The sequence below is a fragment of the Hyperolius riggenbachi genome, chromosome 8 (genome assembly GCF_040937935.1).
Source record: "Hyperolius riggenbachi isolate aHypRig1 chromosome 8, aHypRig1.pri, whole genome shotgun sequence".
Classification (NCBI taxonomy): domain Eukaryota; kingdom Metazoa; phylum Chordata; class Amphibia; order Anura; family Hyperoliidae; genus Hyperolius; species Hyperolius riggenbachi.
In genome coordinates, this window is record NC_090653.1 from 66,988,462 (window position 1) to 67,013,483 (window position 25,022).

General features: G+C 43.7%; 1 protein-coding gene across 1 annotated transcript in view; it reads right to left on the bottom strand.

Moving 5' to 3' along the window:
* Positions 1-25,022, bottom strand: part of LOC137527348 (zinc finger protein 541-like) — a 110,382-nt gene that overhangs the window by 17,841 nt on the left and 67,519 nt on the right. The window contains exons 11-12 of the mRNA XM_068247858.1: positions 15,825-15,900; positions 13,300-13,388 (exon numbers count right to left, since the gene is read on the bottom strand). Coding sequence (XP_068103959.1) covers positions 13,300-13,388; positions 15,825-15,900 — 165 coding nt within the window. The remainder of the gene's footprint in view (positions 1-13,299; positions 13,389-15,824; positions 15,901-25,022) is intronic.

The following is a 25,022-nucleotide window of genomic DNA, read 5'->3' on the forward strand; positions in this document are numbered from 1 at the left end:
CTGTCACTGCCACCCATCAATCAGCCCCTAACCTGCCCCTTGTGGGTAATCTGATCACCCACACACACCATTAGATCGCCTGCAAACCCGCAGTCAGATCACCTCCCAAGTGTATTGTTTACATCTGTTCTCTTCTCTAAACACCCACTAATTACCCATCAATCACCCCCTATCACCACCTGCCACTGTTACCTATCAGATCAGACCCTAATCTGCCCCTTGCGGGCACCCAATCACCCGCCCACACACTCAGATTGCCCTCAGACCCCCCCCTTATCAATTCGCCAGTGCATTAATTACATCTGTTCTTCCCTGTAATAATCCACTGATCACCTGTCAATCACCTGCCAATCACCTATCACCCATCAATCACCCCCTGTCACTGCCACCCATCAATCAGCCCCTAACCTGCCCCTTGCGGGCAATCTGATCACCCACCCACACCATTAGATCGCCCGCAAACCCACCGTCAGATCACCTCCCAAGTGTATTGTTTACATCTGTTCTCTCCTCTAAACACCCACTAATTACCCATCAATCACCCCCTGTCACTGCTAACCATCAGATTAGACCCCTATCTGCCCCTAGGGCACCCAATCACCCGCCCACACCCTCAGACCCCAGCCCTGATCACCTCGCCAGTGCATTGCTTGCATCTATTCCCCCCACTAATCACACCTTGAGACACCCATCAATCACCTCCTGTCACCCCCTAGCACACCTACCCATCAGATCAGGCCCTAATTTGCCCCGCGTGGGCTCTTGATCACTCGGCCAAACCCTCAGATCTTCCTCAGACCCCCTTCCGATCACCTCCTCAGTGCATTGATTGCATCTATTTTCCCCTCTAACCACCCCCTGAGACACCCATCAATCACCTCCTGTCACCCCCCTAGCACTCCTATCCATCAGATCAGGCCCAATACAACCTGTCATCTAAAAGGCCACCCTGCTTATGACCGGTCCCACAAAATTCGCCCCCTCATAGACCACCTGTCATCAAAATCTGCAGATGCTTATACCCCTGAACAGTCATTTTGAGACATTTGGTTTCAAGACTACTCACGGTTTTGGGCCCGTAAAATGCCAGGGCAGTATAGAAACCCCACAAGTGACTCCTTTTTAGAAAAAAGGCACCCCAAGGTATTCTGTTAGGTATATGACGAGTATACCTTGGGTGTCTTCTTTCTAAAACGGGGTCACTTGTGGGGTTCCTATACTGCCCTGGCATTTTAGGGGCCCTAAACCATGAGGAGTAGTCTAGAAAACAAATGCCTCAAAATGACCTGTGAATAGGACGTTGGGCCCCTTAGCGCATCTAAAAAAATCAAAAAATTGTCATTTACAGAGATATTTCTCCCACCCAGCATGGGTATGTGTAAAAATACACCACAAAACACATTATACTACTTCTCCTGAGTACAGCGGTACCACATGTGTGGCACTTTTTTGCACCCTAAGTGCGCTAAGGGGCCCAAAGTCCAATGAGTACCTTTAGGATTTCACAGGTCATTTTGCAACATTTGGTTTCAAGACTACTCCTCGCGGTTTAGGGCCCCTAAAATGCCAGGGCAGTATAGGAACCCCGCAAATGACCCCATTTTAGAAAGAAGACACCCAAAGGTATTCCGTTAGGAGTATGGTGAGTTCATAGAAGATATTATTTTTTTGTCACAAGTTAGCGGAAAATGACACTTTGTGAAAAAAAAACAATTAAAATCAATTTCTGCTTACTTGTGACAAAAAATAAAATTTTCTATGAACTCACCATACTCCTAACGGAATACCTTGGGGTGTCTTCTTTCTAAAATGGGGTCACTTGTGGGGTTCCTATACTGCCCTGGCATTTTAGGGGCCCTAAACCGTGAGGAGTAGTCTAGAAAACAAATGCCTCAAAATGACCTGTGTAATCCTAAAGGTACTCATTGGACTTTGGGCCCCTTAGCGCAGTTAGGGTGCAAAAAAGTGCCACACATGTGGTATCGCTGTACTCAGGAGAAGTAGTATAATGTGTTTTGGGGTGTCTTTTTACACATACCCATGCTGAGTGGGAGAAATATCTCTGTAAATGGACAATTGTGTGTAAAAAAAATAAAAAAATTGTCATTTACAGAGATATTTCTCCCACCCAGCATGGGTATGTGTAAAAATACACCCCAAAACACATTATACTACTTATACTCCTGAGTACGACAATACCACATGTGTGGCACTTTTTTGCAGCCTAACTGCGCTAAGGGGCCCAAAGTCCAATGAGCACCTTTAGGCTTTACAGGGGTGCTTACAATTTAGCACCCCCCAAAATGCCAGGACAGTAAACACACCCCACAAATAACCCCATTTTGGAAAGTAGACCCTTCAAGGTATTCAGAGAGGAGCATAGTGAGTCCGTGGCAGATTTCATTTTTTTTTTTGTCGCAAGTTAGAAGAAATGAAAACCTTTTTTTTGTCACAATGTGTCATTTTCCGCTAACTTGTGACAAAAAATAAAATCTTCTATGAACTCACCATGCCTCTCAGTGAATACTTTGTGATGTCTTCTTTCCAAAATGGGGTCATTTGGGGGATATTTATACTATCCTGGAATTTTAGCACCTAATGAAACATGACAGGTGGTCAGAAAAGTCAGAGATACTTCAAAATGGGAAAATTCACTTTTTGCACCATCGTTTGTAAACGCCATAACTTTTACCCAATCCAATAAATATACACTGAATGTTTTTTTTTTATCAAAGACATGTAGCAGAATAACTTTTGCGCTCAAATGTATAGGAAATTTCACTTTATTTGAAGAATGTCAGCACAGAAATTTAAAAAAGTCATTTTTTTTGACAAAATTCATGTCTTTTTTGATGAATATAATAAAAACTAAAACTCGCAGCAGGAATCAAATAGCACCAAAAGAAAGCTGTATTAGTGACAAGAAAAGGAGGTAAAATTCATTTAGGTGGTAGGTTGTATGACCGAGCAATAAACCGTGAAAGCTGCAGTGGTCTGAATGGAGAAAATGGCTCTTTGCATCATTTGCATTGCGAACTACACTATTTTTTAACACTTGCTGTACAGAACAGGGAGGGACTTCAGACAATTTGTATTACTATATGTGCCTCTGTTTTTTAAATATATACAGTATAACCAATTATAAGAACCCATGGGTCTGCAGTAGTAGTGATTTTCAATGTTAAAAAGTGTGAGAAGTAATTTTTCTCCTAGCTGTAATACTAGTGCATCTCTAAATAAACTCTAAAATTGCACACCAGGACCCTCACCTGCGGCCTTCAGGCCAACTTTACTAAACCTATTGGGTTGGTGGTGTGGATAGAGTTTCCAGCTGGATCTCCACTTCCTTATAGGACACCCGAGGTGAAAATAAACTAATGAACTAAACGATTGTATCTATCTTCCTTCTCCTAAAAAATGACTTTTTAAGATATTCCACAGTTTTATTTTATGTTTAAATCTACTTTTTGAGTTTTAACAGTTTTATTGTTTTTGTTCAATGACACATTCATTGAAGTATGCCAGAGCTAAAATCTATGAACAACTGACCCTTTTCATCTCTTTCTTGCTCTCAGAATCCATTTTCTGCTTTTATAGTTGGAATTTCTTATCAGTGAGAGTCACACTGTAGTCACTTCCTGTCTGAGTCAGCCACTTTCCTGATATTTAACTCTTTCAGGCAGAGAAAGAAAAAAAGGAACACTGTGTGCTAAGCACTGTACATACCCATGTCTATCTCATCATGTCACATGTCACCTCGGGTATCCTTTAAGCTACATACCCACCTGGCGATTTTCCCGACGACCAGCGATTTTTAAACGACGTCACATGATTGTGAACGTCGCCCCGATGACGACGGACCGACATGGCAGATCGGATCTTTGAGATCTCTGACGACAGCGCGCAAACCACGGAAGTCTCACCGCCATGTATATTGTGTGACCTCGCACTTTAACCAGCTGCCAGGAAGAGGCGTCGCTAGCGACCATCGTTTTGGGGACGTCACTAGACCCGTCGATCGGTGAGTATGCAGCTTTAGGCAGCACTGAGCTGCTGTCCGTAGAATAGTTTAGCTGTTTGTTTTGTGATAAATCGGCTGCTATCCTACCTGACAATAGGCTTTTCTTTGGAGGCAATACACCGCTGGTTGATGGCCTTATGCTGGGGATACACGGTACGTTTCTGTATAATATTCAGCTGGCCCGATCATGCCGCTCGACCCGCGCCCGCTCGATCCCCGCCGGCGGACAATGGCAGGGAATTGAGCGGTGATAAGGAAGCGCCGGCAGGGACGAGCGGGGATGCACCGGCATCGATCCACGCACGGACGAGCGGGGATGCACCGGCATCGAGCCGCTGGCTCGATCCGGCGCATAAAACGAGCCGTCTATGCCCGGCATAATACGTATGTACCCTATTCTTTGTGAAATGGGACATTTGAACTCGAGCACGTAGATTACAGCGCAGGAGATTTGGTTGCAGCCGGCGCCACCATAGACGTAACAGGAATTGCGGCTATAGAGGCGCACAGTGAGTAACTTCGGCGCCGTCAGAAGTCGGAGCTGAAGTTACTTTTAAAAAACTAAAATTCGTCCGCCAGCAATAGCTGGAAGCCAAATTACATAATTCCCTACTATCCACGGCGACCTGGAGGGGAATAGTAATTAACACCATCGGGACTTGTGCAGGAGCAAGGTAAGCCGTATATTGACTGTATCCTGTGCCCAAGTCTCCTGCTGGCTATTACTCTCGTACACATTTGAACAATAGGTTTGTTATTTTTCATTACCATTTAAATTTATTAGCAGTCGGTAAATTTTTTGTTGACTCTAATCCCAGGATCCAAAAATGTCTTAAACTCCTTGCCACCACAGCCCTGGTTGGAACATAGTTACATAGTTATTTTAGTTGAAAAAAGACATACGTCCATCAAATTCAACCAGTACAAAGTACAACTCCAGCCTGCTCCCTCACATATCCCTGTTGATCCAGAGGAAGGCGAAAAAACCCTTACAAAGCATGGTCCAATTAGCCCCAAAAGGGAAAAATTCCTTCCCGACTCCAGATGGCAATCAGATAAAATCCCTGGATCAACATCATTAGGCATTACCTAGTAATTGTAGCCATGGATGTCTTTCAACGCAAGGAAAGCATCTAAGCCCCCTTTAAACAATCATTTGTATTTTTACTAGGCTTAGGTATAGCCGCTATATGGGTCCTCAACCTATCTGATGGGAATTGGACTCTTTCTGACATAAGCTCATTGATTAGTGAGAGTTAATTATGTGTTAAAAAGTAGGCAAATTTCTGTGATAATAGGTTTATTCAGTAAATATCTCTTTCTTTGATACTTCATTTAACTGAATTTTGGTTAAAGGGATACTTAAGCCTGTGTAACAAAAAAAACCCCCAAAAAATCAGTTTTACTCACCTGGGGCTTCTACCCGCCCCCTTCAGCCATCCCATGCCCTCCCAGTTGCTCACGGATCCTCCTGTTCCCTACCGCCAGCTAGTTTTGTTTTTCGCGGAAAGGCTTACTGCGCCTGAGCAGGCCTGGCCATGTGTCTCCTTCTTTGCTACGCGTGGCTAGGTCTGTCGGTGAAACGAAACTAGCTGGCGGTGGGGGAACAGAGGATCGATGGGTGACTGCAAGGGTACGGGACGACTGCAGGGGGCTGGTAGAAGCCCCAGGTGAGTAAAACTTTTTTTTACACAAGCTTGAACACAGGCTTAAGAATCCCTTTAAATATTTATGTTGTTTTTGTGGACTAATATTTATGAAATCTATCCAGGTCTGAATAGAACAGTAATGAGGTGACCTTTTTCATCTTGCATTTGAAGGAGTCTAATTATTTTCATTCGGTTTCCTTTATTTTAATATAATTGTTCTAGGAATCGTAATACTTTTTTCAGTTGTATAACTTCTCTCTTAAATGTTTCATTCCCTAAATTGGGCTTTTGAGCCTATTTTACTATGTTCCACTAACTCTTAAATCCTGCCTGTTAAAACAATAACCTTTTTTTTTCTCCCTCACTTTTTTCTTTTTTTAATTTTCATCCCTTTTATCCGACATGTTGCAGCTGTGACGAGGAATCCTCTGATTAACGTCTTATAAGTGACACAAATCATAGCAAAATGTTGTTTAATTGGAAGTATTGTTTGATCTCTGTATCTTGCTGGTTTACAATTGTTGAGTCAGCTGACAATGATGCAATTAAGCTCCCAGAAACCCATCTGAGATGGGTTTATAATATACTGGAATGAGGTAGTAAAACACTGAATGGTCAGTCCACAAACTTTTAGAATGTTCTGGCCCATATGCAATTAACTTTTTCTACTGAGTTTTCTCCTAGGTGATATTTTCCCAACGTGTAAATAAAATGCCCTTTAAACTATCAACAAGCAAACAAATATTCAAAATAATTTAGATTGTACTTTTTAGTACTTCTTCCATTGTAAAGTGTTAAAAAGTTATTTTAAATCAAAGATGAAAAATTATCTCATAGGAGAAAACTCAGGAGAAAAAAGGGAAAATTGTATACTTACCTACAGGTAATTTTCCTTTCCTGGTGCGTCCATGGAAGCATACATTTGGGTTGACTCCGCCCCCTCTCAACCCTAATAGGACCCCATATCTATATAAGCTTTTGTGGCCCAGGAAGTAGCCATTCTTTGTATATATACTCTCTCCACTAGGGAGGGCATGTATGCTTCCATGGACGCACCAGGAAAGGAAAATTACCTGTAGGTAAGTATACAATTTTCCCTTTTCCCTAGTGCGTCCATGGAAGCATAGATTTGGGATTTATCTAGCGAAACAAAATTAACCACATGGGCGGGATTTATGCTTGAACACAGAAAAAATGTATTTATTTATACAACATAAACATCCAAAACAAAAACAGCTGATTATTTTGCTGCAAGAAAAGCTCTTCCAAAGTCCACTGAGGTAAGTGCTGCTGGGTCTACTCTGTAATGTTCTAAGAACGTGTGCACTGATGCCCAGCTTGCTGCCTTACAGACAGTCTCCGCAGATACATGGGACTGTGCTGCCCAAAATGCTGCAATCCCTCTGGTGGAATGAGCTGACACTTCCTTAGGTGGTTCAAGACACCTTGACTTGTAGGCGGTATTGATAATTCTGATTATCCAGGAAGCAATCGTCCTAGAGGAGGCCCTTTCACCCCTTCTATACCCCGAAGGTAGGATTAATAGACTGTCAGACCTTCTAAAATCCTCTGTCTTGGTAAGATACAGTCGAAGCATACTTGGAATGTCTAAAGGATGAACATTGTCCCCTGTATTAGGACCTTCCATATCTCCTTCTGTGTCCGGAAGCAACCTAGGTAGTGCAATTTCCCTGTTCACATGGAAATTTGATATTACTTTAGGCAGGTAATGCTGCATAGGTCTCAACACAACCCGATCGTGAAAAAATGTAGTATATGATTCCTTGATCCCCAAGGCTTGTATATCCGAAACTCTACTCGAAGAGGCCACAGCGATTAAGAATGTCAACTTATGAGTGAGATCTTCTATTGAACAAGCTTCATTAGGAAAAAATGGTTGCTGTTCCAGAAATCTGAGCACTAAAGGTAAATCCCACTTTGGGTACAATGTCTTTTTGGGTGGTCTTATCTTCTTGGGTTCAAGGTGCGTTTGTAGTTCCTGGGGGGGGCTCAGCGCATCTCTGATGGAGGCCATTCGGAGGCGGCCTGGTGTTGCGCTGATCCACCTTTTGCACAATTTTCAATTTTTGATTTTATTTGATTAGCCGCACCCAGGCTATGCATATACATAGGTTAGGATTTAGTTAGTGTTAGGCCCCTCCCATGGAGAATTGACTTCTTCGCAGTGGGAGGGACGAGTACTTAATAGGTTGCATGCAAGCTGTTAATGGAAACCAACATCCTCCTCTAGTGGCAGACAGGTCATGTGAATGCTCGGTGTGTATTCGACCCCACAAGTGGGGCTTGCACTCTTTTGCAGGTAGGCACCAGTCTGTTTTTAAGTAGCGCTGCTCATTTCCTTGCTATGTACTAATGTAATTCGTTTTTGGTCAGCTGCTCCCACTTAACAGCCATGCTTTTGGTGTATATGCAGAGCTTCTGTTTGGGTTCAAGGTGCGTTTGTAGTTCCTGGGGGGGCTCAGCGCATCTCTGATGGAGGCCATTCGGAGGCGGCCTGGTGTTGCGCTGATCCACCTTTTGCGCAATTTATCTTCATAACTGCCTTTAGAAATTGCTGCACCAAGGGTACTTGTGCCCATCTTTTATTGGAAAAAATAGAAATTGCTGACACCTGGACTTTAATAGAACTTAAACTTAGTCCCAAATCAAGGCCCGTCTGTAAAAAAGCAAGTAGATTGGCCACATCCGGATCTGTTGGGTCAAAATACTTTTCTATCGCAAACTGTACAAACTTTCTCCAGATGTTACTGTAAGTCTTATTGGTCGTATGTCGCCTTGACTTCTGTAAAGTTTCAATAACCTTCTCCGTGCAGCCTAACCTTGACAAATTCCTCCTTTCTGTCTCCAAGCCATCAAATGGAGCCTCCTGGGGTTGTGATGATAAACTGTCCCCTGTGACAGGAGATCGTTGCACGGATGTATCTTGACTGGTGTCGCAACTGACATCTGCAAGGCAAGTGGAAACCAAGGCCGTCTCGGCCAATATGGTAGAATCGCAATCACATCCACCGGCTCTTCCCTGAGCCTCAGCATAAATCTGTTTATCAACGGCATTAAGGGAAATGCATACACAAACCACGGCCAAGGAAGAATCAGAGCATCCACTCCTGCTGAATTCTTGCACCGGTACCTCGAGTAGAATTTCTCCAGCTTGTTGTTGAGATTGGATGCAAAGAGATCCATCATGGGACGCCCCCATGTTTGGACTAGGCTCTGAAAGACTTCGCTCTTCAATGACCACTCTAGATTGCTCAACGTCGTGCGTGACAGATAATCCGCTACTGTATTCAGACTGCCCGGTATGTAATAGGCTCTCAGGTTCTTTAGGTTGGACTCGGCCCATAGCATTATTGGGGATAAAATCCGCATCAACGATAAACTTCTGGTCCCTCCTTGTTTCTGTAAGTATGCCACCACCGTCCTGTTGTCTGACTGGATGCATACTGCTTGTTTGTATATTCTGTTTCTGAAGGCTCTCAAAGCTTGGAAAACAGCTCTTAATTCTATTATATTCGATACAGTAGGAACTTGCCGGCTCCAGACTCCCTGTACTACTTGCCCTTCGCAGGTTGCCCCCCAGCCTGTTTGACTGGCGTCTGTTGTTATTATAACCCATTGATCTTGTAGTAAGGAAGTGCAGTTCATGAGGTTATGCTTGTTTATCCACTAGTTCAATGAGATTCTCATTAGGGGTGTTATCGAGATCATTTGTTGATAATCTTGCTTTTTCCACTGTGACAGGAAACCCATCTGTAAAGGCCTCATATGCCAACGGCTCCATTTGATGAGAGGTAAAGTTGAAGTTAAGAGACCCAGGAGATGCAGACATTGTCTTGCTGTAATCTGTGTTAATTGCTGAAACTCCTTTACCTTGCAGATTAGATGCAACATCTTTTCCAGTGGTAGAGACACTGTATTGTGTTGGGTATCGAATAGGGCTCCTTGATATACCAGAGAGGTTGACGGTAACAACTGACTTTTTTCGTGGTTTATTAACCAGCCGAAGTTGTGTAACATCTGTACTACTGTGGAGCGATGCTGACATAGAAGCTCTTCCGTTTGTGCCAACAGTAACATATCGTCCAGGGTGCTGTATATTCTTATACCCTCCTCTCTTAGCAGAGCCACTACTGCCTGTAACACCTTGGAAAAAGTCCTTGGAGATGTTGATAGTCCAAAGGGGAGAGCCGTGAACTGCAGATGTGAATCTGCTATTGTAAACCTCAGGAACTGCCGAAACTTGCGATGAACGGGGATGTGAAAATAAGCATCTCGAAGATCTATTGAGATCATCTGGTCTCGAGGTTGTACTGCTGCTATAATGGTTTGCAGAGATTCCATCTTGAACTTCTCCAACTTGATTGATTTGTTTAGCTTCCGCAAATCTATTACGGGTCTCCAGCCTCCCGACTTCTTTGGTACCAAAAAGATTGGAGAGTATACTCCCTCGTATCTTTCTCTGTAAGGAACCTCTTGGACTACTCTTTGTTCTAAGAGTTCTTGACGAAATCTTATTAAAACTTTCTTTTTCTCTATTGAGGCAGGCAACCTTGTTGGCATAAAGATAGCCTGGGGAAAAAACTTGAATGTCCATGTGTGTCCGTGGCGGATAGTGGAAGTTACCCAAGTATCTTGGATCCTCGATTCCCATACCTGACTGTAGGTTGCCAGACGCCCACCTACTGGACAGAGCTGGGGCTGTTGATTGTCAAAAAGACGTGTTGTTACCCTGTGGATTAGCGATTGCTTGCTTATTCCCCCCTGTTTGTTGATTGGTTTGGCCGCCAATTCCTACGAAACTCTCTGCCCGGCTTATAGGATCTCACCTCTTTAAATTTTTGCTGAAACTGTTTTTTTTGGAGAAATCTTTGCTTTCGTAATCGTCTGTCTTGTGGAATAGTGGCCGACTTTCCCCCGGTTACTTTCTTAATTGCTTCTTCCATTCTTGGCCCAAAGAGGTGTTTTCCATTAAACAGTGTCTTGCACCAAGCGTTCTTTGAATTTGGATCCGCCGCCCAGGGTTTCAACCATAGTGCACGTCTCACCGTCATTAAATATAACATGGATCTTGCTGCTGCTCTCACGCCATCTATTGCAGCTTCTCCCACAAAATCTGAAGCAATCTTTATGTCTTGCATGGCTGCTAGGATATCCTCTTTGCTTCCATCTGCCTGTATGATGTCCCCAATGTTCTTGGCCCAAACTTTGACCGCTTTGGCTACAGAGGTCAAGGCAATCGATGCTTTGCATGAACCTGCCGATGAAAAGTACAACTTCTTTAGGTCATTGTCCATACGCCTGTCAAGAGTGTCTCTAAAAGAAACAGAGTCATCCATTGGGAGTGTTAAATGTTTAACGAGGCTGGAAATTGCCGCATCCACTACAGGACATGCAGAGAGGAATGATGTCTCCTTATTTGGCACTGGGTAAAGCTTTGCGTATCGGTTTTGTAAAGATGGCTTCCTATCCGGATGCTCCCACTCATCCATAATTATTTCCTTAATTTCCAACATGAAAGGAAAAGAGATCTCCCTCTTTTTCAGATGTGGATAATACCTTCTCACAGATTTAGAATCTTCAGGTACCTCTTCCCATTCAATTGCTGTCTTGACCGCTGTAATCAGTGGCTCTACTAAGGTGAACTGGAAATTTGAAGAAATATCTTCCTCCTCCTCTTGTTCGTTGTCATCCTGTGAATCTGTGTGTGTATTAACGACATCTGAGATAACATCAGTTGGATGAGAAAACGTACTTGGTCCTGCCTGCCCGGGTACCCAAAATTCCTCAGACTCCGACTACTCGACTCCTTAGTCTAATACTTAACAGGGCTGTGGATTTTGTACAAAAATCATACGACTCCGACTCCCGACTCCTCCGTTTATGAAATCACGACTCCGACTCCGGGTGCCCAAAATTCCCCCGACTCCGACTCCTCGACTCCGACTCCACAGCCCTGCCTATAACGTCCCCTAAACGCAACGTCCTGGTGTGTAACCAGCCTAAAGATATTCAATAAAGTGTGGAGAAAACTCTGGAGAAAAGTTAATTGAATATATGGGCTTTTGACCCTTGTTCCATTCATTTTTGCTTCTAAATTGTCTCCTAGGAAATAATTTTTCAACTTCTGTTTAAGATAATTTCAGAACTCTGCAATTAAAAAAGTACCAAAAAGTAGATGAAAAAGTACTGTTAAAATTATTCAGAGTATAGCAGAGTCCCCCGTATGCGGCACCAGTGGGGATGGCCTGATGCCGGATACATGTGCTTGCCAGTTGCTTAAAGAGAAACCGTGTCCAAGAATTGAACTTCATTCCAATCAGTAGCTGATACCCCCTTTTACATGAGAAATCTATTCCTTTTCACAAACGGATCATCAGGGGGGGGGGGGGGGGGGTCTGTATGGCTGATATTGTGGTGAAACCCCTCCCACAGGAAACTGTGAGGACCATGGTCCTGGCAGTTTTCTGTCTGTGAACCTTGTTGAGTTGAGGGAAATAACAGCTGTGTTACTGTGTACAGCTGTTTCCAACTGCCAAAAAAGCAAACAGCATCTCCTTCTAGTAACATCACCTGCCAGCAGTAAAGATGTCGCCATGTGATAAATGTCAGAATGCAAATCCAGGAGAGGAAAGATTTTACAATGGGCAAACACTGACTAAATCATTTATACATATTTTTTGTAAAAATGAAGCACTTTTTTTATTACATTATTTTCAATGGAGTTCCTCTACTGGCCGAAAAAGCACAAACCTACCACCAGAAATAGTCACCGAGTCTCCAGTGCTGGAAAGCATCTAGGAGCTGCAGGGATATCGCTGGAGGCTTGGTAAGTATTTAAAATGCCTCTAAACCCCTAAAAAAAAGGGCCCTGTTATCCAACAGGAATGCCGGTTAGTTGAGACTTCCGCTTGCCTGAATTCCTGGATAACGGGGACTCTTACGTCTTCTTTTTTTAAAGTGGAATTACAGTCTGTATCAATAAAACCTTTGCCCCGCTCTCTTTGCCAATATAGTTATCATACCTGTCCAGCAATGAAGGGAGCTGCCTCTGCATGGGTATATATAAATTGTTAAATAAAATGTATTCAAAAGCTCTTCAATGAACATTGTTAACATGCTTCTGTTTGCAATCAATTCCTTACACACATACAATTTCTGCAGTTTTTTAAGTTTTATTACCTGTAAAGCATGATCAAAGAACAATCTGAAAGCCCATTGTTGAATTGGCAAAGTGACTGATATTTCTCCAGAGCAAAGTGAAAATAAGTCTACTAACCCTTTAAAGCACTTTTTTTCCCTCAAATTTGTGGAGTTTGTGGCGAGCTGTAATGTTTCTGTTTATTTTTTAAGAATCAATTAGCTGCAAAATAGAAGCATTTTAGTACTGTATAAAAAGCGAGTTCTGCGTCCCACGTTGCATTTCACGCCGCGTTCCAATTCGCGGTCATGTGACTATCTCTGCTTCCTCCTTCCATGAGGAGAGACTTTTGTAGGAAACAGTGCTTTTTGGAGAATTTTATAACAATGGTCATAAAAATGAAGGGAAGTTAATCTCATATAATGAATCCTATGCACACATTTGTGGACCCCTCTCCTTGAAAGCCTTACCATTGACTGTATATAGGAGAAATCTTTCCTTCTCTTCCTGTATGCTTTTTTGAATTGCCGTTTCTCTGCTACAGACCAGTGATCAGACCCTGTGCGGGGTGAAACATATACCACTCAGCTGTGCTGAAAAGAAGACATACGCTTTGACGCACAAATATCAAATTCATACAGTCATGGCAGAGATTGTTGGCACCCAACATTTTTTTTCCAGAAAATCAAATATTTCTCAAAGAAAAGTATTGCAGTAACACGTTTTCTTTATACACGTTTATTCCCTTAAAGGGGTTCTGTTCAGCTTTAAAAAAAAAACTGCCAGTTACATGGGGCTTCTATCGGCCCCCTGCAGCCGGAATGTCCCGCGCCGTCCTCTTCCGATGCGCCGTTCCCCGCCGCCGGCACCGGTGTAATTACTCGTCTAACTAGATGAATAGTAGTGCGGCTGCACACGTCAGCGGGAGCTTACTGTGCAGTACGAAGATTTCCTGTACTGTGCCTGCGTAGTAGGCTCCCGCTGACGCGCGTGGGAGCGAGCACGCGCAGCCGCACTTCTAGTGCCGGTGGAGGGGAACGCTGCATCGGAAGAGGACGGCGTGGGACATTCTAGCTGCAGGGGGCCGATAGAAGCCCCAGGTAAGTGGCAGTTTTTTTTTGTTTTTTTTTAAAGCTGAACAGAACCCCTTTAATGTGTATTGGAACAAAACAAAAAAGTGAGGGAAAAAAAGCAATTAGGACATAATGCTACACAAAACTCCAGAAATGGGCTGGACAAAATTACTGGCACCCTTTCAAAATTGTGGATAAATAAGATTGTTTCAAGTATGTGATGCTCCTTTAAATTCACCTGGGGAAAATAACAGGAGGGGAGGAAGGGGTAACGCCTGAAAGCAGATAAAAAGGAGAGAAGTTCCCTTAGTCATTGCAGTGTGTGTCTGTGTGTGCCACACTAAGCATGGACAACAGAAAGAGGAGAAGAGAACTGTCTGTGGACTCGAGAACCAAAATTGTGGAAAAATATCAACAATCTCAAGGTTACTAGTCCATCTCCAGAGGTCTGGATTTGCCTTTGTCCACAGTGCGCAACATTATCAGGAAGTCTGCAACCCATGGCGCTGTAGCTAATCTCCCTGGGCATGGACGGAACAGAAAAAATGATGAAAGGATAATTCGAATGGTGGATAAGCAGCCCCAAACAAGTTCCAAAGAAATTTACACTGTCCTGCAGGCTCAGGGAGCATCAGTATCAGTTTGAAGTATCCGTCGACATTTAAATGAAAGGCTATGGCAGGAGATCCAGGAGGACCCCACTGCCGACACAGAGACATAAAAAAGCAAGGCTACAGATTGCCAAGTTGTACTTGAGTAAGCCAAAATCCTTCTGGGAAAACATTTTGTGGACAGATGAGACCAAGATAAAGCTTTTTGGTAAAGCACATCATTCTACTGTTTACAGAAAATGGAACGAGGTCTACAAAGAAAAGAACACAGTACCTACAGTGGCATATGATAGAGGTTCAATGATGTTTTGTGGTTGTTTTGCTGCCTCTGGCACTGGGTGCCTTGAATGTGTGCAAGGCATCATGAAATATGAGGATTACCAAAGGATTTTGGGTCGCGCTGGTAAAGCTAAGTGTCAGAAAGCTGGGTTTGAGATCTTAGGTCTTCCAGCAGGACAATGACCCCAAACATACGTCAAAAAGCACCGAGAAGTGGATGGCAACAAAGCGCTGGAGAGTTCTGAAGTGGCCAGCAATGAGTCCAGATCTAAATCTGTTGCGAAAAGGCGCCCTTCCAATAAGAGAGACCTGGAGGAGTTTGCAAAGGAAGAGTGGTCCAAAATTTCGGGTGAGAGTTGTAAGAAGTTTATTGATGGTTATAGGAAGCGACTGATTTCAGTTATTTTTCCCAAAGGGTGTGCAACCAAATATTAAGTTAACCTCCCTGGCGGTAAGCCTAAACTACGCTCGGGCTAGCCGCCGGAAGCTCAATGCAGCGTACAGCGCACCTAGGACGTTTTTAGTCAGCTTTCCGGGGGATCCAGACATTGGTAGCCGTTCTCCTTCATGTCCTCCAAGCCTCTGAATCACTCTGATGAGATCACTGTCAGTGATCTCACTACAGAGTTACAGCGCCACCCGGAGGATGGAGGAAAAATTACAGCGCTGTAGCCCAGGGAGGTGAGTGCTGGGGCTGCTGCAGGCATTCTGGCGGCATGATTTTTTCCCTGTTTTTAGGGTCTGAAACGTGCTGAAAAGACCCTAAAATCCGGAAATAATCATACCGCCAGGGAGGTTAATGGTGCCAATAATATTGTGCAGCCTATTTTTGGAGTTTTGAGTGACATTATGTCCAATTTGCTTTTTCTCTGACATCTAACGTGTGTAAGGGCCTTTTCTACCATGTGTAAGGGCCATCATTATGAACTCCAACCAACTAGCATCCTATAAAAGAGAACCTCCAAACCCCTGTTGTTCTAGGGTTCCTTTGAAGAAAGCAAGGATAAAGTATCTATAGCTAAATGATCTCACCTGCATAGTGATAATCTGCAAGACACTGTGGAAGATATGTCTGAGGATCCTGAGTTAGAAGTTTGTCCAGAGCATCCTGAAAATAAAAAGTTTGCTGAGCAGCAGCTTGTTTGAGGCACGTACAACACACATGTTGAAGTATTACTGAAGTGTAGACCAAAGTACATTTATGACATTGTCATATTAAGGCATAATTAACGTAAAGATAGCTTACGCTAAGCATAGATAAAATGCTTTGGATATGTTGCAGGGAGGCAATATGACCACAAAAATGTAATGGCATCCACATTCTGAAAGGAGAAAAATTCTACCTGAAGGCTGTGATTGGAAAGCCTTTATAAAGTATAGCTGTGGCACATTTGGTGTGTAAACACAAACAGTAAAGCTACATACTCACGGGGGACAATTGTCACCCGTAGCATGCGCGCACGCGAACAGGGAGCGACAGCTCCCTGCCGGCGACAGCTGTCCACACGTCTCGCCAGAAAGGCAGAGACACGGCGGAAGCTGTTTGTGAATGGAGCATCCCTCGGCCGGATGCTCCATTCACTCGCGTAGCTCTCCTGTCGCTAGCCCATGTACTCACGCGGGACTAGCGACAGTTCCGAAGAAGTCGCGGCGACAGCTGTAGATGGCGATTAAACATGTCAATCGCCTGGCGACAGCTCCGACGAGCGACGGTTCGGGGCGCGTGCGTTATACACACGGGCGACCTGTCGCTGCAACACGCGCGTGCCACGTGGCTGCGGCGACGGCCATACCCCGTGTGTATGGGGCTTAACTGTCACCCACAGAGATTGGGACTCAGTCCCTCAGGTGACAATTTGGGGCCAAGTGCTACACAGACTTGCTTTGGAGGTAGGAGGAAGGACAATGACGCACAACAAAATGCCCACCAGCCACTCTGTAGTTTTATGACTTCTAATTAGTTACGGGACATTTAAGCCTCGTACACAGAGGCACAAATGTCTCACAAGAGACAAAAAAACCCCCAAAAAACAGGTCCCTCTGTGCAGCAGCCGTACACACAGCGCACAGAGGGACAGAGATGCGGCGGAAGCTGTCGCCGAAGGTTCCTCCCTCCCCGCCGGAAGCTCCGTGCATAGTGGATAGGTTGCTGTCGCTAGTCCGCATACACACGCAGTACACGTGGCGGACTAGCGACAGTTGCGGCGACAGCTGTTGCCGGCGATTGGCCACGTCAATCGCCTGGCAACAGCTCTAACTATCGACGGTTCGTGTCGTGCGCCTCATACACACAGGGGACCTGCCGCCGCAACATGCACGTGCCACGTGTTTGTGGCGACAGTTGTGCCCCTTGTGTATGTACCATTAGATATAAATCAGTATGACAGCGCTCCTCTTCTTATTATCCTCAATACCTAGAAAAGAAAAAATGGCTCCACATAGTGCATTACTGCTAAACTTGCATCATCTTTATAAACACCATGCCAGTGATAAACCATGTGCTCTTTAGTGCTCCACTTCTAGTGCAAACTTATCACCAACTTTAAGACAGTTCCAGGCTCACCAGATGTAGGCCACCTCATACACCAGGTGGGTCTATCGCATAAATCAATCCACAACGATCTGCTGCTCTCATGTATCAAAAACGTTTAATCCGGATTCTTCAATAAAACATAACAAACATAGCATAAAATCTTTTAAAATTGGGAACTATGCCCCTGCACTCATGCGCACTCACGTTATCCACAGATGAGTCTCCGCATATCGGGCTCTTGGCCCTGTGATGTACCTCCTCCTATGGTCACGGCGTCCCGTTCCCCGCAGTGGTGCATCAGTTTCAAACTTCCTACGAGCGATGTAATTCCTCCTTCCTGTGACGTCAGACGCTGCACGCTATACTCCGCCTTACGCGTTTCGTCCCTTGGGACTCATCAGAGGCTGACGTGACAGGACGGACCGACGTCTATTTATGTTCAGTTTTAGTTCCGTATTTTTTTGCGCATGTCTATTTCCGTGTCCATACGTAATCCGCGTCAGATGGCCACTGGCCTTTGGGCATGCGTAGTGCGCTCTCATATATAACTCTGCCGCTCATCGTGCGTGCCCTAATATGAGCCAGATGGTTAATCCTTCCACCACTGCCATCTAGTGGTCAATTTTCTAACTACTCCCTTAAAATTAACCTTCTTTTATAAAATTAATTAATCACATTTCACCATTAAACATTGTATAAACTACAAATATATATTTCCAATATGGATAATACTACATCAATAACTACATCACTTGGCATTTCTATACTAATTTAAGGATAAACCATCCCTGCTGTACTCCATCAAAACCAGACGGTACATCACAGTTCCAAACCTACATGTATACACATTTCCTAATTACAATTCACATACAATAATGCTCCTATTCAGGTCCCCATTTACATACACCTTGATTGTGTCTTATGGGGGAAGAATCTGTGGTCCCCTAAAAGGGTAAAAATAGTCCCACCCCTAGTGGCTTCTCACACTCCCACCTATATTCCTTATCACAATCTCCCTTGGAATTCATTTATCTATTGGAACCACAGAGTTCTCAGGACCATAGTTTCCTACAGTTTAATGTTTTAATATTTTATTATATAACCCCAAATAACACCTAGAAGGGGGCTTATATTTCCTACTACCTTATAGTGTTCATTTCCTGAGTGTTTCCCCTAAAATTATAAAAAACTTTTTCCTAGGTATCCTACATAGACAAAATTATTATGGGTAGATTCTGGTTTACCTCCACCCATAACTATAACCAGGGCAGTCAAATCCCCCAGTGCACCTCCGCCCATTAACCCCCTTTGTATTACCTCAAGGTCCTCCCATTCTTCATTTAACATTCTAATCTCCCTTATTGGTTATAAATCATTGGTGATATAACAGTTTAAGTCAAATTCAACATTAAGCCCTCCTGGAACCAAAGTTTTCAGGTTAAAGATCCATCTCCCTTCAGCTTGCGAGATGTCTCTGACTAGACTGGACCCCCTCCATCTCTTTATATGTGCCTCTATCCCCATAAATTTCAGTCCACTGGGATCATTATTATGGACCAATCGAAAATGATTAGATACATTATGAGTTGCTAGGCCTTTAGAAATATTGGCCACATGTTCTCTGATTCTTTCATGTAATTTTCTGGTGGTCCTTCCTATATATTCCAGGTTGCAGGGACATCTCAGGAGGTATATGACTCCTTTGGTGTTACATGTGATGCACTGTCTTATGGAAATCTGTTGCCCACTGTTCATTGATATGAAGTTTGCCCCCCTTATGGGTTGTGCCTCTTTGCATCCCCTGCATTTTCGACAGGGGAAAAAACCTGTTTGTCCTAACAGATCTCCCATCCTTGTTTGTGGGGGGTTTACAAAGCTGGTTACCAGTCTCGATTTTAGATTTGGGGCTTTTTTATATATAAACCCAGGTCTTTTTGGTATTGCATTTCCCAAGGTGCCATCTAGTTTCAATATGCTCCAATGTTTTTTTATTATGGATTCAATTTCCTTATATTGCATGTTGTAGTCCAATAGTAAATCGAATTCTCTATTATTTTTCTGGGGTATAGTTCCCCTATCTTCCAATAGTGGGGCTCTGTCCAAGTTCGCCACCACACTAACCTGTGTTTCTAAATCCTCCTTCCTATAGCCCTTCTCCCTGAATCTATTTATCAGGATCTGACTTTGATCCTTAAAGTCTTCAATGTCTGAACAGTTTCTTCTTATGCGCATGAATTGACCTTTAGGGATATTATCCAACCACTTTTTATGGTGGCAACTTCCAAGTGGAATATATCCATTTTTATCTGTAGGTTTGAAATATGTTTTTGTGTGGAGTCGGTCATCTTGCTTTTTAATGACTAAATCCAGAAACTCCACCTGATGGGGAGATGTCTGGAATGTAATCTTTATTGGGGTCCATTGATCGTTGGCCCTATCACAGAAGGTAACCAGCGACTGTTCTGGGCCCCTCCATATGAAAAACAAATCATCAATGAATCTGCTCCATAATGTTACATATTGAGCTCCCTCCCCCGACAGCAACTGTTGTTCCCATCTGTCCATATATATATTTGCTACGGACGGGGCAAACTTTGCCCCCATCGCGCATCCATTCTGTTGTAAATAAAACTCCTTTGCATACCAAAAATAATTGTGCGTTAGTGCATAATTCAATAGTTCCATAATGAAGTCTATTTGTTTTATTTTTATATCTCCTTGTTGTGTAAGGGCTTCTCTCACTATTTGCATACCCTCCACATGTGGAATCACTGTGTACAGGGATGTAACGTCTCCAGTTACCAAGATATCCCCCTCTTTCATTTTCACATCCTGTATTTTTTGGAGTAGATGTTTTGTATCCTTCAGTAAAAATGGCAAACCCTCCACTATTCTTTGGAGGAAAAAGTCTATATATTCCCCTGTTCTTTGTGTGAGTGAACCCACCCCACTAACAATGGGTCTTCCCGGGGGGTTTTGTTGGTCCTTATGAACTTTAGGATCATAATAGATGACAGGTATCCTGGGATGGGTGGGTAACAGATATTTCAGTTCATTTGTGGTTATAATAGTCTCCCTCTCTCCATATATCAATATATCCTTCAGTTCCTTCTTAAAATCCTTAGTGGGGTCTTTTTTCAATTTCTTGTATGTACTTTGATCCTTCAATAATCTGCTCATCTCATTACTATACTGTTGAGAATTCAAAATCACCAGGCCCCCCCCCTTTATCCGCTGGCTTCAGTACCAGATCCTTATTCTCCACCAGTTCAGCAATTTGTTGGCTGATTTCTTTAGTGTTTTTTTGTTTCTTTATTTCTAGTTCCTCTAAATCTTGTAGCACTGCTTTTTTAAAAACCTCCAGTGTGCTGCCTTTCGAGTGATCTTGCGGATTGAACAGGGATTTGTTTTTCAAGCCTGTATATATATAAGGTTGTGGGGTGGGATTGGCTCTGGTGGTGGGGCCCTCTTTGTTCAAAAAATATTTTTTTCTGAGAGAGCCTCCTCATATATTTGTTAACACCTAAAAACATTTCAAATTTATTAAGTTTTTTTGGGGGTGCATAGTTTAAACCTTTGTCAAGGAGTCTTAGCTGGGGTTTAGTCAGTTCCACTCCGCTTAAGTTAAAGATTCCATTCGGAGTTATTTCCTTCTTTTTTTGCTGTTGTCTCCTCCCCCCTCTGATTCCTCTCCTATTCTTTTTATCCCTCCTTCCCACTCTTCTTCCTGATAATTGTGAGGGTGTTTCCATCTGGCTCTCTGGCCCATCCCTAAAAAACGATCATTGCTTTCTATTAGGTGTTCATATCTATTAGAGGTAGGTATATTTTTATATTCATAATGATATGGTCTCACATTCTCATTATGGGGTCTCTCCCCTTTTCTTTGCCTAAGATTATAAAAATGCTCACCATATCTCGGTTGATTATGAGGATATTTAGGTGGGACCAATTTATTCGGGGTTTTGGGGCCTTTTGATCTGACACCCATAGGGGCTGTTTCCCACGTCTCCTCAAGAGTATCAGGCTCATAATCCTCCCATTCAGTGTCTTGTTCTCCATAACTGAATCTTTCTTCCCTTTGATGTATGTACTGTATGGGAGGTTGCAATTTATTCTGAGGAGCCCCCCTGGGCTCAGCTGTCTGTTCCTGACCCACTTTGACTCCTTCCTCTGTTTGTTTTTTATTTTTGTTGTTTTCCCCTTGCCATTTATATGCTGTTTGCTGCTTGTACTCCTCGCAGTCTCTAAGGAATCTTTTTTGCCTGATGTCAATAATTTCCTGCTCATTCCTTGTGAGTTTGGACGTAAGCTCTTCCATTTGTTTTTTATATATATCCCTATCTTTAAATGGCTCCATAACTACTCTCAATTGATCAATTTCTCCTTCCAACCTGTTTAATCTCCCTTGCTTCCTTTTCGCCAGTATTTTTAATAGATTAATCCCACTTAGATTTAAAAATTCTCCTAGTTCCTTATCGTTAGTTTCATTGTTATCCCCATCGTTAATTAATAGGTCCCATCTATATCTTTTGGGGACAATCTCTTCCTCTATATAGCGACCTAGACTGGCGTGCTCCCACCAGGCTACCTGTTCTTTCAACATAAGGTTATATAGACTTTTAAAATTGCCTTCAAGTGATTCCTTTCTAACTTTGGTGGGTTCCTTAGAGAAAATCCCCATTATATTAACTGTTGACCTATTTCTCAAGGCAAATGCATCCATAATTTTCTGCTATTATAAAATTCACTACAACATCAAATTCACCACAGGGGCTGCAATCAGTGGAGAGGTGGTCTCCCTCCAGTCAAACACTATATATTATGCAAACTGCGCCCACCGTTAATAATGATCTATCATACAAAATGTCAAGCAACCAGAGTTTTTGCTATCAAGAATAGTCCACAGTGTACAATTGTATATAAATCAGTATGACAGCGCTCCTGTACCATTAGAGCCTTGAATTCTTAAACCCTTACAGGTAGAAAAAAAACGAAAACAAAAAACAAAACAGGCTGGTTTAACCACTTTACCCCCAGCGGTACAGATTTCTCCGTCCCTTTTTCCACCCTGTTAAGGCCAAGGGACTGAGAAATCTGCACCTGACGCCGCTGCCGCCGCTGTACGCGCTCCCGCTCGTCCGCGTGCCCCCGCGCTCGAGCACGCCACCGCCTGCTCGCCCAGAGATCAATGAACGGAAAAAACCTTTCCCGTTCGTTGATCTCTGCCCCCCGCAATGATCAGCTGCTTCTACAAGAAGCAGCGATCATTGCGAGGAAAAAAACCGTTTCCCAGCCTCCTAATCCTTCCTGCAAGCGTACTTCCTGTACGCTTGCAGGTCGCATAAACAAAAAGTTACTGTGGCCATCTTGTGACCAAATAGTAAAACTACACCCTAAAGCATTTTTCATATACAAATAAATTACTTTTACACTAAAAATTAACTCATTACCTTCTACACTCCCCAATTTTTTTTTTGTAATTAAAAAAAAAAAATTACAATTTAAAAAAATACATAAATAGTTACCTTAGGGACTGAACTTTTTAAATATTTATGTCAAGAGGGTATAACACTGTTACTTTATAAACTATGGGCTTGTAATTAGGGATGGACGCAAAACTGAAAAAAATGCACCTTTATTTCCCCAAAAAATATTGGCGCCAAACATTGTAATAGGGACATAATTTAAACGGTTTTATAACCGGGACAAAAGGGCAAATACATTTCATGGGTTTTAATTACAGTAGCATGCATTATTTAAAAGCTATAAAGGCCAAAAACTGAAAAATAATTTTTCCCCACATTTTTTTCCTATTTTCCCATTAAAACACATTTAGAATAAAATAATTCTTGGCATAATGTCCCACCTAAAGGAAGCCTAATTGGTGGCGAAAAGAACAAGATATAGTTCATTTCATTGTGATAAGTAATTATAAAGTTGTAGACGAATGAATGGAAGGAGCGCTGAAAGGTAAAAATTGCTCTGGTGCTCAAGGGGTAAAACCCCTCAGTTGTGGTTAAAGTAGGATGAGGACTGTACACACACATTTATCTCATCATGCTACATGAGGGGAGCATCAGGCATCCGGATCCCTGGTAGGGCTAGCTGGGCATGGTGTCCCCAGTGTGGCCAGGTGTCCCCCGTATTGCCAGCAGCCTTTACTCACCTCCCAGGCTCCAGTGATAAGCAGCTCTAGCCCCCTTCGCTCTGGTTGGCATCCTTGCACGCACTGCCCTTAAGTTCCAGGTCGCGGCTTGATGACGTCATCAAGACGGGACCCGACACTTATGTCAGAGCGAGCGGGAATTCCGGCCAGAGTGGAGGGGAGCGGCGATCGCCGGGGGAACTTCAGGAAGGTGAATGGATCCTCTTCTTTCCCTCAGACCGCCGCTGCTCTGTTAGTGATCACTAAGATCCGCTGGCGATCGTAGTGATAATGTGATCAGGAGCCAATCGTAATGGCTCCTGATCACTGAGGGGAGATGTCAGCTGTAATATGACAGCTGAAATCTCCCCTCTTGGGTGCGCAGGATCGCGTCGGGAGCGGAAATGGCAGGTGGCGTAAATCCTATGCCGCATCAGGCTTAGGCAGCTACAAGTGTGGCGTGGGATTTACCTACAGCGATCCCCAAGAGGAAACAAACTAAAAAAGAGCTTTGAACATATTGCGTCCACAGCATTATAAATAGAAAATACAATGCTACTTCGGTACTCTTCCAGTCTACCACCATCTTCAGCAAATGCATTCCATTTGTCTGCATTTTTGATTCTGGGAGTATGTGTAGCAGTTGTCCCAACATGCAACTCAATCCTTGGCAGGATGTTCTGGGGAGAGGCTTGTGCCTGCATTTAAGTAAATGAATGGTTATACTTAAAGAACACCAGTAATGAAAAAAGCGCCCCTATGGGGTAATTACCTCGGGAGGGGGAAGCCTTTGGATCTTAATGAGGCTTTACCCATCCTCTTCAGCCTCGGGGATCCCGCACTAGCAGCCCCCAAATAGCATACGTCAATATTCTATAATCCAGGAGTCGCCTGCGCAGTAGGGCGGACCTGATTGGGCTATTTCTGTCGGAGCCAGAGGGGAAGCTTGTACTGCACCTGCGCAGGAGCGTGGATTAGTAAATATTGTCACGCGATTGAGTCCCTACTTTGGCTGCTGAAAAGCTTGTCAGCGGCTTTTAGGAGGCTACCAGCGTGGGATACCCGAGGCTGAAGAGGACGGGGAAGCCTCATTAGGATCCAGAGGCTTCCTCGCCCGCTGCCTGGTGGACACTTATACACAGCGCTGATAGCTGGGTGGGGAGGGGGGGGGGGCCCAGATGAGGGAGGGGGGGGTCCAACCCCCCCTCCTCACTGCTGTGCCTGCTGCCCCCCTTCCTGGCTGTTACCCCCTCGAGGCTACCTAACTGGGGGCAATTATACTACCTATGTGGGGGGCTCATCTGCACAATTTGCCTCAGGTGGCAAAAAGTCTGGAACTGGCCCTGCTTACAAGTTTAAAGATTACTTCCAGTGTAAAAGATTGAGCCTGTTATGTAAGGCTCTCTCTTAATGCTGCCAGGATCGGGAAGGGTGGGATCTCAAGGTTAACAACTCACCTGCTCACCTGTAATTCATTAGACAGGTGAGCGCTCGAGGCTGAGGATTTCCAGGCACAGCTCTATGGCCCAGAGCACACCAAAAACCTCTA